General features: G+C 46.9%; 1 protein-coding gene across 2 annotated transcripts in view; it reads left to right on the top strand.

Moving 5' to 3' along the window:
- LOC111138564 (CDK5 regulatory subunit associated protein 1 like 1) overlaps nt 1-14,778 on the top strand; it is a 653,240-nt gene extending 638,462 nt beyond the window's left edge. For both annotated transcript variants that reach the window (XM_022490583.1, XM_022490584.1), the window contains exon 15: nt 12,196-14,778. In XM_022490583.1, the coding sequence (XP_022346291.1) occupies nt 12,196-12,384 (189 nt within the window). In that variant the 3' untranslated portion in view covers nt 12,385-14,778. The remainder of the gene's footprint in view (nt 1-12,195) is intronic.
- The last annotated feature ends 360 nt before the right edge of the window (nt 14,779-15,138 follow it).

Here is a 15,138-nt window from a genome sequence, read left to right as displayed (position 1 = left end):
CCGAAATGCCTCTGTTAGAAAAATCACGTTTCGACATATATGTGAATCAGTTTCCAGCCCTCTATCTGGAGTCTTTTTGTATTAGTTGCCCATTACTGTGTAACAAAGCTGTGTAACTGATTGCCTCAAAATTTAGCAGCTTGAAACAAAAAACATTCATTATCTCCAAGCGTCTGTGGGTCAGAACTCTGGGCACAGGCCTAGCTAGGGTGCCTCTGGCCCGGTGCCTGTCAGGAGGCGGCAGTCTGTTGACCAGGAGTGTCATCTTACCTGAAAGGTCTCTGAGTTCACTTGTTTGGGGATGGTGGGGTACCGTTTCCCACGGGGTGTGAGATTGAGATCTTGGTCCTTCGTGGCCGTTGGTCAGAGGCTTCCTTCAGTCCCTTCTCCTGTGGGCTTTGGCGCAGGACACCTCAACACCTCACCATGTGGCAGCTGGCTTTCCTCAGAGCAAGCAAGCAGAGAGAGTTAGAAACAGGGAAGCCACATTTTTTTTTGGTGACCGAATTTCAGAAGTGGCATCCCATCATGTATGTTGAGTGTTATTAATTAGAAGCAAAGCCGATCAGCTCATAGTCAGGAAGAGAGGGAAGTTGTTACACCAGGATATGAATACCAGAAGGCGGAGGTCACTGGAAGCCATCTTGGAGGTTGCCCACCACACTTCTACAGTGATACACACAACTAAATCTCCTTGTATTAATCTTCTCTGCTATTTTCAGTGACATGTGGTAGGGTCGTTTATTCTTTACTTTTTGAAACCTATCCATATTCCAAATAGAAAACATCTTACATGTTAGCTTATCATTTATGAGATTCTTTGGACAGAGCAAAGCACCTGCCATCTCCTTTATTCATTGTATGCAGTTCATGGAGCTCAATGATGCTAGAACCATATTCCCAGTGTCACTGAAAATGATGCTCAGAGCAGAGTGGGAGGGTTGCAGGGTAACAGCGGTTAATATCACCCACGACTTCTTTCTCATTTAAAGCACAAACGTCTGCCAGCGCACTCTCACGGTTACCAGTGGGAAGAAATCCTCGGGAGTAATGATTTTGAGTTGAATTGCTTGCTTAAAGAATAACTTTCATACCTGCTTGTTCCGTTTGTCGACATCCTAGTTCACGGCTTTCTGTATACACTTCATGGGATGAGGGTGGTTTCAGTTGGAGCTTAAGAGATTATCAAAAAGACTTCATCATCAGGAAAGCATCTGGACCCAGTTCACCTTTCCTTTCTTCAGCTTTGTCCTCGCCTGTGGGGCCACGTTAGCATGTGCAGATGCGGGCTTCCAGCCAGTGTTTCAAGGAGTTAGATTCCCGCCATCGTCATGAACATGGTGAGGACCAACTTCGCAGTTCTCAGGAGCCTTTTGGTCCCCTCTTTGTGTCCAGTCCCTTGTGTGTGCGTGTGCATGTGTGTACTTGCATTTACCTCCATGGCTAATGTTGAGTTAATGAAAGAGAGACCCACATATACGTTCTACAGTAATTTCCATATTTTTTAAAAAGATTTTATTTATTTATTTGACAGAGATCACAAGTAGGCAGAGAGGCAGTCAGAAGAGAGAAAGAGGGGGAAGCAGGCTCCCCGCTGAGCAGAGAGCCCGACGTGGGGCTCGATCCCAGGACCCTGGGATCACGGCCGGAGCCAAAGGCAGAGGCTTAACCCACTGAGCCACCCAGGTGCCCCTAATTTCCATATTTTGATATAGTAAAGAAATAGCTTGGGTTTTAAGTGGGGCTATTAAGAAAGTCTTCTCTATGTGCCTTCTCTTGGAAGAAGAAAATTTAAATAACAGTGGATAAGAAGTAAAAATAAATGCATCCCTGGCTAAGATGCCAGACTTCTGATAACATACCCTTCAAGCAGAGCTCGCAGCCCCTTGTTTTTTGTAGAACTAAGGAGGTTACATATAGACAAAGGACAACATCCCACTATGGGCAAAGATTTTATGCTGTGCTATTAATTCTAGATCCCCTTCTTCTACCCTGCAGCCCACGCATTTATTTGGTAAATGTAACAAGCCAGGAACTAGGCCAGAGTCAGGCATGTGAATGGACGGAGGGTGTCAAGATAAAAAAAGATTAGGAACTTCAAAAAGGATGGCAGAATTCAGGTAGAAGCCTACAACTGGAGGGGTAAGGAGGCCTTACGAAGGCTGGAACCACCATTGTTCATTCCGGATTATTGGGGTCTGAGGCAACAGTTAACATTAGGGTACTTGCATTAAGAGGTGCTTCCTTAAGTATGTATTTTGGGAATTAAAATGCACTCACAATAGAGATAACTTTCAGAGATAACTGTATTTAAAGCAGACTTTACAGAGTCAGGAGATTTTGAGGGTCTTTTCTGATAACATACTGTACTGCAGAATGTATATTTTAACATAATTTCCTTACATTGATCACATATTTGGTGTTGATAGCTTTTCTGCATAGGCCATATGTGCAGGCTCAGTTGAAAAAAGGAAAAAAACAAGACGGTGATGCTAAACTCTAATTTCTCTTGAGCTATGAGCTATCAGACAGCTTTGTCTTCATCCCCAGTAGCTTCCCCTTCCAGCCCTAACAATGCCTTTGAGCCATGAGAAAAATTTACACGTAATATTTTGAACCCATTAAAAGACATTCAGAGCTTAAGAGTTGTTTTTGGATCTCTTGAGTCGGGCAAATTACTCTCTCACAGAAAATAATCATTAGGTGATGCATCGATGCCGAGCTTTGATTTTTGGTGTGAGTATCTCTTTCTTCCACTGGGGCTGGGTTCAAGTCAGAGGGTTGGACGTCCTGAAAGAGAGGGTTGCCCAGACCAGGCAGACGCACATGTGAGCTCTTCCTTTGGTGAATGTGAAGGTAGAATTATTCAGAATATAATCTGAAATGCGTTTGATCATATGGCAGATAGTTTAATAATTTATTTTTGGCCTTATTAGCAAAGCCTTGTATTTACTCTGCTGTCACCAAAACAAGACTTAAAACACGATCATAGTGATTTCAGTGTGCGGGTATGTTCTGATTTAAATTTTTCTTTCTTTGTGATGTTAATGACCTGATAGCAACTACACATTTGAGCTGAGAGGTTGTGCAGGAAATTACATATAAATAATGTCGAATTTAGAATAGCCAGTGCCCAAAAGTGATATAGAAAGGCTGACAGGTCTGTGCTCTCAGCATGTAACTCTGTGGCAGATGTTTTATCCGGAAATATTCTCCCCAAATAAATGAAAAGGTGTAACTGATTCCGGGTTTAATTTGTGGAGCTCATTACGTGCCAGTGTACCGACAAGGCTCATGGACAATGCATAGAACATTCTCCACAGAGACTTCAAGAACTAGAAACTACTAAGATCTTTGGTTCAGAGATAATCGGGCGCTCCTAATTATACGATATTACGATGTTCCCAGTTTGAGGAATCGTCGGGAAAAATGGTGAGAAGGGTAGCTTGGCACCCTCACTCCCCTGTATGTCCTCGTAGCTGGTGAGGACCCGAAGCACGGGGACAAGGGTGTCTGTCAACCCATGGAAGGCAGCTGGCACGTGGACCTGGCAACACCTGCAGGTGTCGGGGACAGCAGAACTCATTTAGACGCGGCACGGCAAGATGGGAAGACAGGTGGCGACTCTCTTCCAGGGATATCTTTTGGTTGAGCAGAACCAGACCAACTGTTCCTCATTAAAACACATTTTGCAACATGTTCTAATGTGAGCAGACCAAGTGAGAGAGAGAGAGAGAGAGAGAGTGTGTGTGTGTGTGTGTGTGTGTGTGTGTGTGTGTGTGTGTTTTCAGAGAAAATGCAGCACTGTGCCACCTCCAGGTCCCATTTACAGAGTGTCAGCATGGCTCACAACTGCAGGACAGGTGGGGTGCAGCGACCCCACAGGGCGTGGGGCCTGGCCTGGCTTTCCTAGAATGGCCTTCTGCCGAGAAACACAAAACAACACCGTTGCGTCTGTGAGATGCAGTGGCAGGTAAAGTGGGTAAAGTCGGCTTGGAAGGAATCCCCATCCCGATCACCGTGTGGCATGCCGTGCCCTGGGTTTTCTCACTTCTCTGTCTGGCGTTAGAAATGGACCTCTGATGTGTTATCACCAAGGCTGAACTTCGCAGGACCGAAGCCAAGCCTCGCATGGGCTTCGCCGCACATAGCCGTCCCCGTCAGCGGGCAGGTTGGGATTGGGTCATGTTAACAGCCTCCCTGGGCACTTGGGGGGAATGAGTTTGCACATTAGAGCACTTAGAACGGTGTCGGGCTCGTGGTGACCAGCGCCTGAAGGTTCTCGTCTCCGTGGTGTTCTTATATAGAGGCTGTGGTCCACCTGTCCTCCTGGATCGTTAGGCTTCTGGTGCTGTGGCCGTTTCACGCATTGCAAGTTATAAATATTCTTGAGGGAGGAACTGCAGGAGAGGCCTCTGAGCACCATGACTTTCCCCTGGAAGGCCAAGCCCAGCCAGCTCCCAAAAAAAGGGCAGGATGTTGGCACCTGTACAAAAATATAAATATAGAATGGAAAGGAACAGACAGAAGAACAAATACCCCTTCAGAGAACACTCATTGACCACCTCCTTCAGGTCCTTGTCTCTTTTGGCCGAAAAAGCCATGAGCAGGACAAACACGGTGACTTAGCAGGTCTGTGTGAGCAGAGGCTGAGCCTGGAGGCCCCGTCTTCCTCCACCAGGAGGATTCGGGGCCGGCCAGCGGCACATCCCCCCAGAGCTGCCTGGTGCCCCTTTTCCCTGTAACACGGAAAACATTGGGTCTGTTGGAGCATTCTCTCCTGTAGCTGGTTTAGCTCTGCCTGAACTGAGCACACCTTCCGGTGGGACAGTGAGAACATGGGGAAGTCACATATGCCAGGAGCAGCAACGTGCTCATGCACAGACACGCACAAGCACGCGTGCACACACACACGTACACACACACAAGTGCACGTGCACACACACACACACGAGACAACCCACGTCCTGATCCCAGCACCCTGTGAATGTGCTGCTTTACATGGTGGAAGGGAACTTCAGGTATGTGATTCAATCAAAAGTCGAGATGAGAAATTATCCCAGGTTATCCCCATGGGCCCAGTGTGAATCACAAGGATCCTCATTGAAAAGCCTATACTACTGGCTTTGAAACAAGAGAAAAGGCCCCAAGCCAACGGATATAGGAAGCCTCTAGAAGCTAGATAAAGAGCAAGGAGGCCAGTTCTCCCCTAGAACTGCCAGAAAGAATGCAGCTCTGCCAGCACCTTGATTTTTTGAATTTCCAACCTCCAGAATTGCAGGCTAATGGATTTGTGTTAAAACCTGAGGTTTGTGGCAATTTACTGAAGTAGCAATAGAAAATCAGTGTACCATGCTACTTCTCTGCTGGCAAGTTCTTCCCTGCTAGTGCTATTTTATTGTTATACAATGTGGTATAGATGGTGGTTGACCCTCTGTTCCATCTAGCCCACAGTCTAGTAAGAAATCCTAGGATAGGTAAATGGCAGTTTATACCCCTGTATAAAATGTGCATCTGTAGTACTAAGGAGCAGGTAAAAAGGCAGATATCCTTACAGCCAGCACTGCCCACCACCAAGATGTGGGGCCCGGGACACGTGCTGGTGGGGCTCCTCTCGAGTGCACGTGGGATCACGTGGGAGCAGATGGGACATTTACTACCACTGACAAGTGCCATGACTCGGGCTGGCCAGCAGGATGCCCAGCCCCATGGAGGGGAAGCGTATCACTCATGGGGGGCTGGTGCTGGTTGAGAGAGTTTTTCCTACAGGAGGTCCCGTCTGACTGAGCCCTGGGAAAACAACAAGAGGAAGTAAGGGGCAAACAGAGGGCAGAGGGAAACTGGCTGGTTCAGTCAGGACACAGAACATAAAACCTTTGTGGGATCAAGAGGGACCCCTTTACTTTTTAGTTTCCTTGGGAAAAAAACAAGTTATAACAAAACTAAATATCAAAGGAAAAAGCAGATATAAAAATGAGCCCCTGGAACATGTGACCGGTGAACCCGTCTTCGTAAATTGTGGAGTTCAAGTTTACCTTCATGTATGAGATGGTTGTAGTTAAGAACCGGTCTAGAGGGCTCACTCCGAGGAAGGAGGCATAGCTTCTCCGTCGTGGGTTAGCGCGCGAGGGGAGTACCCAGGACAGGACGTCTTCGTCTTTGTGCTGGTGACAGGTGCTGTGGGGAACTCTGGCAACTCTGGCCGTCTCCATGTTCCGGGTCGTGCTCCTGGGATGTAATAGCCCTTCGTGTGGACTTTCTGCATTCCAGGCATCCGACCTGGGCACTGGGCAGATCACTCCGAACCCTCTCGACATCCTCTTATGGTAGATATTGATATCTCTGCTTCGTAGAAGAGGTAACTAGGACTTCAGGGCTTTAAACCACTTGCCCAAGGTCACACAGCCGCCACATGTGTGACCCTGGATTCAGTGTCTGCCCTGCCAGAATTTGGAACCCGTGCCCATTCGTCATATACCGTGTGTCTCCTGATGATGGGGAAGGGACAGGAATAGCCTAGATCAATTAACCATATTTGAGAAGCAAATAAAATAGTGACTCTAATTTCACAAAAAGAGTATCTGAGACAGTTTGCCAATTCCATTAGGACCGCAGAACACCACGGAATGTGTTAACCTTGAGTTTTTATGTGCTCAAAACACTTAACATGCCTATCTCACTTGATCCTCCTAACACCCTGTGATGTGAAAATACTAACAGTAGCTCCATTTCTTAGGCGATTTTATGTGGGAACAGAGAGGCTAAGTCATTTGCCCCCAACTCCTAAGATGGAGGTGGGATTAGCGTCCAGAACCCAGGTGCTCCCAGCCCCAGCACGGGTCCCACTTGGCCTCAGTACACCGCATGTGCTCAGGTGTTGTAGGGCTCCCTTGCCTCTTCCCAGCCATGCACGGGTAGCTGCTCACGGAGCAGAACTCAAGATGGACTGTCGTTACCATCTAGCCGGACCGCATTCTCTTTTCTGAAGTCTTCATGTATCTCCACCTGGTTGAAGTCTGATCCATAGATTTCCTAAACATCAAAGTGGTTTTTGTTTGGTATTGTTTTCAGTGTAGCTACTTGGTTCTGCTTTAACAGATTTATTACTTCAGTAGGATTTGATAAGCTGTACTTTTGAAAATTAGTAGGATACTTTAAGAATTAGCAAGAATGTTTAGAGATGAATCAAGGAAACAGTGAGATTTATGGGGGTGGGAGGAATAGCCCATATTGATCAAAGTGAACACTTTCTCAGTGTTGTCCTTAGTTTGCTATAACTGGATACACTCAGGGATCTTTTTGATCAAACAATGGTCCTATCCGGCCTCGTTTCAAATTTCTGTTTTGAAAAAGGCATTTCTAAGTGGAGTTTGATTTCTTAAAATGTGTAAGTTTGAGTGTTGGTGTTTCCTTAGTTTTAGCAAGCAATAACATTTCCCATAGTGGGCGTGTCACAGTGTGAGAGAGGGAAGTGCGTCTTGAATTTCAAGAATTAATAACCTTTGGTAATAATGTTTAAGAAATTTAGGGAAGGTTTGCGCCTTTTGTTTACTTCCCGGAATTATTGGCCGTACTGAGTTTTTCTCTAAATCTGTGTGTCTGTGTGCATATATAAACTTTTATATTAGCATCGGTTACTTATCATCTCACCTAAGAGCACTTTTTGTGTAAATTGCATCATAGAAATGCTACAGTATTTCCTATTCATGAATGTTGCTTCTGACTATATAGAGGTCTGCCATAGTTGTATGTTGAAATGTTGGAATATCTTGGACTTCAAGAGACAGTCCTTCTGTTTCCTTTTTTGTTTTTTAAGATTTTATTTATTTATTTGTCAGAGAGAGAGAGCGCACAAGCAGGGGGAGTAGCAGGCAGAGGGAGAGGGAGAAGCAGGCTCCCCGCCGAGCAGGGAGTCCAATGCGGGGCTCGATCCCAGGACCCTGGGAACATGACCTGAGCCAAAGGCAGATGCTTAACCCACTGAGCCCCCAGGTGCCCCTCCTAAATTTTTAAGTTACTTTTCCTTCAGCATAATCCTGCTGACTACTACCAGCTGAGAAGTTTTTTTCTCAATCTTATATTTAAAAATGTATCATCAAATTCTTTTCATCAAGATCTTGGATCGGTAAAAGGTGACGTTGTAAAACAAGCACAGTGTGGTAGAGACAGGCCGCATTGTCTCTCTCCTGCCGTGTTGCTTGTCAGGTGCCCACCTTGATCTTCCGGAGAGCTGCAGGACCGGTGGACGCGGCTGCCCCGCCCGCTGCTGTCTGTGAGATTCTGTGCTGCAGGCACGGCCCCTGGGGATGGGAGGGTCCCTTACCTTCAGACAGACTAGCTGTTTGCTGGGATTGGGTGGTGGGCGGGTATGGAAGGGGATAAGGAAATGCCCAGGGAAGAACACATCTGCAGATCATCCACTCTGGTAATTCACTAGGTAACTTTCATATTTGGAGCAAAATTTTGTGATAGATGAGTTAGAAAAAGGAGCAGAAATTTTGTGGAACAGTCATCGAAGGTCAAGGTGGAGAGCGCAAACACATTAGCTACAAGGCAGCTTTGGGAAGCAGAAGGTTCTATAAACACAGATGCTCAGTGCTTTAAGACGTGGCCTCCTCCTGCTCAGGGCCGCCTGACCCCTGGCTGGGCGCCAGCGATCCCCAAGGGACAGTTTGGAATGGCAGATGTAGAACCAGGGTCCAGCATGCAGACGGATGGGCAGAACAGAGGGGGAGTCTTCCAGAAGCCAGGAGAGACTGCGTTTCAGGGGCTCACTCTGGGAGGGGCCCCTTCCATACCCTGTACTTAACTTTGTATTCATACTTTTTCCTGAACAGAAAGCGTCAGTCCCCACGCTGTCTGGCTGGACCCCTAGCTGGGCTCTCTGAAGTGGAGGTGTGAGTGGGGCTGAGTGCATATGGGCACAGGCACCCCCACATTTTTCGGGATACAGTCTGTAGTCTTCACTGGCTTTTCAAAGCCATGTGCGTCTCAAAAATCTCAAACTTGGGCCGATGAGACATGAATTAGCCTCTCAAGGATGGTCTCGTAAATCCAAATTTAAGAAGCTTTAATCTCTAGGGGAAACACCTTAGGATTCCTGTAGACTCGTTCCCTGCACCCATCACAGGACACACAGGTCACGAGAGACACGGAGAGGCACGTTTTTTAATCATCTATGTGTCCTGTCCTCTGGAATGTGCACTCCCATTCACTCACTCGGTCACATTTAAACACTTCCCGGGTCCCCGCTGTGTCCCCGCTCCATCCCCGCAGCCGCAGGGCCAAGCCTGAGGGTGAAGTAGACAGAGAGCCTCGCTGCTTTGAAGAACTCTCATCCCTGATGTCATTGCAGCAAAGAAGAACTACGTTCTCTCCGGAGGCTGGCTGCTGGGTCCAGATGAGGGCTGTCCTTGAGATACTGAGACTACTTTTAGGCAAACTAAAAGTTTGTCAGCATATTCTTAGCTCCAAAGTATCACACAGAAAGCCAGATTCACGAGAGAATGGTCCCCTGAGGCAGGGGCAGCTTTGGGTGGACCTGTGAGCTCTGGTGACTGTCCCCGCCCCCGCAGGGAAGAAAGCTCGTCTGTTCCGCTGCGTGCCCCCTTCTCGAGGGATGGACACGAGCAGGGGGTCGGTTCAGATACCTGTGGAGCGCAGAAGTGAGCCCTAATTTGACTGGCACCGGATTGGCAGATTTATCCGGTGGTTAGCAGTTTGTTTCTCGGTTTTTGATTTTGACTTTGCAACGAGTCTCCTAGCATCAAAGCAAGAATCCTAGCACGTCTCTCACATGGAAGCATTAGCCGGTGGAAACTGGATTCTGAAAGTTATTTTCATTTCCCCCTTCGTATTCTCTATACCTCTCGTTACTCACTCATCTGAACTCAGGTCCTGTGGGTTCTCCATCAAAAGTCCGTGGTCCCTCCTTCTCCAGGGGTACATCTGCCACCATCCTAACATAGATGCTCATCACCTTCCGCCTCGACTCACCACTGGATCCTCTACTCCCGTTCTCTTCCCTCCCTTTGGTGCACCCTGTGCCTTCAGGCCACTGTTTCCTTCTGGAAGGTACGGTTTCCTTGCATCTACTGTGCACGGTGAGCTGCAACTCCCAGTCCCCACCCAGAGGACGCAGGTGTCAACAAGAGGGTCTTAGGGAGCTTGGAAGGAAGAATAAGCAAAATAAAATAGTTATTGAAACATGTTTTGTGCTGCTGTGGGTTTCTTGTTCTTCCGCAGATATGCCTTATGCTGTCCTGTCTCTGGGTTGCCCCCTCGTCCCCCCACATTGTTCCTCGCGTCCACACCCTCCTGCCCGCTTCCATATCCATCTCTGAGTGGTGTTTCAGGTCTCAGCAGGGGAGGCAGCAATTCTAAAGCCTGTAGATAAGACGGAGATCTTATGTAATAGAATTAAAGTTATGCTTTGAAAAGCTAGAACCGTCTTGAGACAGCCAGGTCCCCCCTCCCCACACCTCTGCACACACCCCCCCCCAGTAAAAAGCATCAGGGAACACAGACTACCAGGAAATTAGTGCGGTGGGCCTGTCCCTGTGGCCACCGACACCCTTCAGCTCCCTCTTCATGTTTGGGGCATCTTGGGACTCTCCACCCGGAGGGATATGTTTGCAGAATAAAACAGCTTCCATAGTTTTCCTCTGTCATTCTCTTTTTTTTGCTGAGTAGATATGGTTCCATCTCCCAAAGGTACATTTTTTATATGATTCCACTCTACATAAATGTTATGCTTCTCCTTAAACTAACTCTCTCTCTCTTCCTCTCATATATATTTTGTGTATTATCTGGAAAATCATGAACTTGGCCTGATACTTCAAGGCAAAGAAATGTGATTTATTCATACCTAACTTGGGGCTACCTGGCCCACAGTGGGTGTTTGAATGTGTCTATGCTGGAGAAGTTAGTACGCGATCGCTTCTTCTTACATCAGGCTAAAAAGCGTCTACATGGCAAAGAAAACCATCAACAAAGCAAGCAGACTACCTGAATGGAGAAAATATTTACAAATCATATATCTGATACCTGATAATATCCAAAATATATAGAGAACTCCTATAACTCACTAGCGAAAAAACAATCTGATAAAAAAATGGGCAAAGGATGTGAGTAGATACTTGTCCAAAGAAGACATCCAGTTGGTCAACAGGTACACGGAACATGCTAAACATCCCTCATCATCAGGGAAACACAAATCACAACCACCGTGAGCTATCACCTCCCACCTGTCAGAATGGCTGTTATCAAAAAGGCAAGAAATGACAAGTGTTGGCAAAGATGTGGAGAAAAGGGCAGTGTTGCAAGAGAATGTAAATTGGTGCAGCCGCTGTGGAAAACAGTATGGCGGCCGCTCAGAAAATTAAAAACAGAAATACCATATGATCCAGCAGTTCCTCTTCTGTATATTTATCTGAAGAAAGGGAAAACACTCACCCCTGTGTTCGTTGTAGCATGATTTATGGTAACCAAAACATGGAAACAGCCTAAATGTCCGGTCTCTTTATCCAAATAAGATGTGTAATATATATCCTGTGTGTGTGTGTGTGTGCATGTGTCTGTATTTGTGAGTCTTACTCAGCCATAAAAAAGAGAGACATCTTACCATTTGCAACAGCGTGGATGGACCTTTAGGGAATTACGCTAAGTGAATTAAGTCCGAGAAGGACAAATGCCATATGGGCTTGATTATATGTGGAATCTAAAAAAAAAAAAATGGAGCTCATAGATCTGGAGAAGAGATTGGTGGTTGCCAGAGTGGGGGTGTGGAGAGGGTGGGCGAGGTGGGTGAAGAGGGTGGAAAGGTGGAAACTTCTAGTTACAGCACTGAGTAAGCTCTGGGGGTATCAAGCACAGGGCGGTGACTACAGTTACTATGTTGCATATTTGAAAGTTGCCAAGAGGAGATCCTATACGTTCTCATCAAAAGAAAAAAGATTATGACTATGTGTGGCTCTCAACATTATAAGCAGCCCTACTGTGGGGGTCATTTTGGAGTCCATAAAACACGGGATCCTTCTGCTGCCCCCCTGAACTAATAACAATGTTCTATGTCAATTACATCTCAGTAAAGACAAAAAACCTTCCTTGAGAGACTCATGCTTGACTGATAGTCACAGTAGGCCTGTTCTGTATCTTAAAATCACATTTTTCCCCTCTATGTTTCCATCTTCATAGGACTTCAGAAAAAGGCTTGGGACTCACCTGAGCTCAGTGCCCCACACTTCCACGGTTCGGCGGGACCCTGTGAGTTCCAGAATGGCGCTCCACTTGCAAAAGCTCCGTGGACACTCTGCACTGGGGGTGTCTGTAGGCCTGGCTCTGTTTGCCCTCCTTCTGGCTCTTTTGGTCAAAGTCTATAATTAAAGCACAACTAATGGAACCATTTGTGAGGAAGACTACATTTCTAATTAAAATCTGTACCGAACAGAAAAGCAACCACATCAGTCCTCCAGGAGCCGGAATTTACACTGGTCTCTGCCCCCGAGTCAGCCGTACTTTTTATGAGGCTTACCCTGTCTCCCATCACGTTGGGCCATCCGTTATTTGACATGACACCTACTAACTATTGCCGTGGCATATCTTTCACATTAAGCTCCTTTCAGTTTATCTGCAGCAGGAAATGGTTGCATTTTTCTTCAAGCCTCCAGTCTTCAAGTCAGAGCTTAATTGGACAGTGGATCCGGTCATCTTTTCCTGACGTGGGAAGAATTTTGAGTCTTCAATAAACATTTAAAAATGTATCTTTCTCTGGATGCTTTGTGTGGAGTCCCAATGCTACAAACAGCTTATTTTCCACAGTAGATGTGGTCCTGGAAAGTTTATAGGGAAACCTGTGTTTGGAACAAGACTTCTCTCCGAATGCACAGGGAGAGTCACCAAGTAAAGGACTCTCGGTGACATTTTGAGAAGTGTGGGGAGTTACCTGCTTCTCTGGCAGCCACGAACTTCCAAAAACTGGATTTGTCTCACACCAGCTGTGCCCCTTCTCTGATGGTTCTGATCGATGACATCAAATGATTCTCTCTACCTGATATCACTGGCATTTACTAAATACAATGATTTATTTCACAATAAAAGGATTCGATGTACTAAGTGATCCTATGAACACCAGAATTTAAATGTTATCTGGATCGTATTGGCCCAGGGGAATCAGGTGCCCTCTGGTTACCGTAGGACATTTCATCTTTAAACCCACACCCCCGTTCAGCTCCTCCTTTTAGGTGTCTTTTAAGGAATCCAAATTATAATTTATGTCATTGGTTGGTGAGCTAACAAAACAAACAAGCAAAACAAAGCTAGTGTTAGTACATGTGTGCTTCTAAGAGGAATTCACATTTCCAATGCAGATGACCTACCCGGGCCCATCCCAGAGCCCCCCAGGGGGACGTGCATTTGGGATGCTTATGAGTCACACTGTGTGGGACATAAGAAGAGCTTTGTGCCCCTAACTGACCAGAGATGAAAAGGGTGTTCGTCCTCCCCATCTCACCCTTCCCCAGTCTCCCTCTTACCTCTCCCCTATTTCATCCCCTCCTGCCCTTTAAGTTGTTCTTGCCTCCACTCTGCTCTCCTGAGCCGTCCTTCCTATGAACAATGAGCACACCCAGCCATCCAAAAGCCCCACTGCCCATCCCCCACTGTGGTGGGGGTTCTCAAGGATCGTTTCAGCCATACAGGGTCACCCCTGCCACCTCTCCTGTTTCTGACCCCAAGTTGGGCTGCAGCTTCATTTTGCTCAGAGGTTCAGAAAATACAAAAGTCCCATAACAGGAACCAGGTCATGTGCAACATTTGCCGTCCTGGTGAGAGTTGGCTAGATGGGGGCTAGGGTCTACACGTCCAGCTTGCCTTTTCCCATGACCTCCTGCAGGAGGGAGAGAAGGGGGAAGGGTGTGTTTGTTGCTGACAGTGCAGTTCTCTTGTGGACAGGATGAGCCTGGGAGCCCTCTGAGCAAGTGTGGTCATCAGGAAGGCCGTCCCCTTTCTACCTCCTCTCCTTCCTGCCCATGGTGCTCCTGCATGTCTCCTATCCCCTTGGAGTTGGGCCTGGCCTCGTGACCTGTGTCGGCCAGTGCAAGGGGAGTGGAAGGGTCAGATCTTCGAGGTCAGATCCTCGATCAACATCTGTTGAAAGAGCCAGGGTACAGTCGCCATATGCTCTTCCCGCCACATCAGGACGAAGCTGTCCTCGGCCTGAGTCCTCCGAGGGAGTGCGAGGAGCAGAGCCCCACACCAGCACGTGCTGGAAGTGGATAAAACAAGAAAGGAACTTCTTTTGTGTGAAGCTGCTGTCGGCCTAGAATGACGTAGACCATCCTGATGCGTACGGAGTCAGCCATGACAGGATGGTTGACTGGCCATTTGTGAATGCAACGCTGATGTGCCTCAGATTTTCCCTTAGTGCCCAAATCTTTTTTTCCTTTTTTTTTTTTTTTAAATAGTGACTCTTCCTGCTGAAAAGGAAGCTATGAAGAGACCTGTCTTGGTTCATTCCAGCTGCTATAACAACACCATCGACCGGGTGACTTATAACCCACAGAAATGTATTTCTCATAATTCTGGAGACGAGACAGGCCAAGGTCAAGGCGCCGGCGATTTAGTATCTTGTGAGGACTCACCTCCTGTTCCAGAGATGGCCGAATGCTTATGCACCTCACGTGGCAGAAGGACGGTGTCCGTGTCTCGCGAGGGCACTGATTGCATTGCTGAGGGTCCCACCCTCCTGACCTAGTCACCTCTCAAAGTCCCCACCTCGTACATCACATTTTTAAATAAAGAAGTTTTATTAATCAAGTTTTTTTCCTCTCTCCTTCCCTCCTTCTCCCTCTTTCGTTCTGCCTTCCCTGGTTCATCCAGTGGGAGATAGTCAGTTGGATAACGGAAAAAAATTCTTTGGTGAAAACTTTGCTTTGTTGCTAGAGAAATGTGTCTAAACACCAGATTTCCATATGTCTTTCAGTCAAAACATATGCTTTCCTGTTGACTTCAGTCCAGGTTGAAGATTTCAGTCATGGGGAGAGAATTGGAGTTACAAATGAACCTCGAGTTTTATCATCATAACACAAACATAGAGGAAAGTAAAGGAAGGGCAAGAGGGAGGGAAGGGAGGAAAAGAGA

Source organism: Enhydra lutris, unplaced genomic scaffold (genome assembly GCF_002288905.1).
Source record: "Enhydra lutris kenyoni isolate GAN:26980312 unplaced genomic scaffold, ASM228890v2 scaffoldscaffold93, whole genome shotgun sequence".
Taxonomy (NCBI): Eukaryota; Metazoa; Chordata; class Mammalia; order Carnivora; family Mustelidae; genus Enhydra; species Enhydra lutris.
This window is presented reverse-complemented; position numbering and strand designations above follow the sequence as displayed.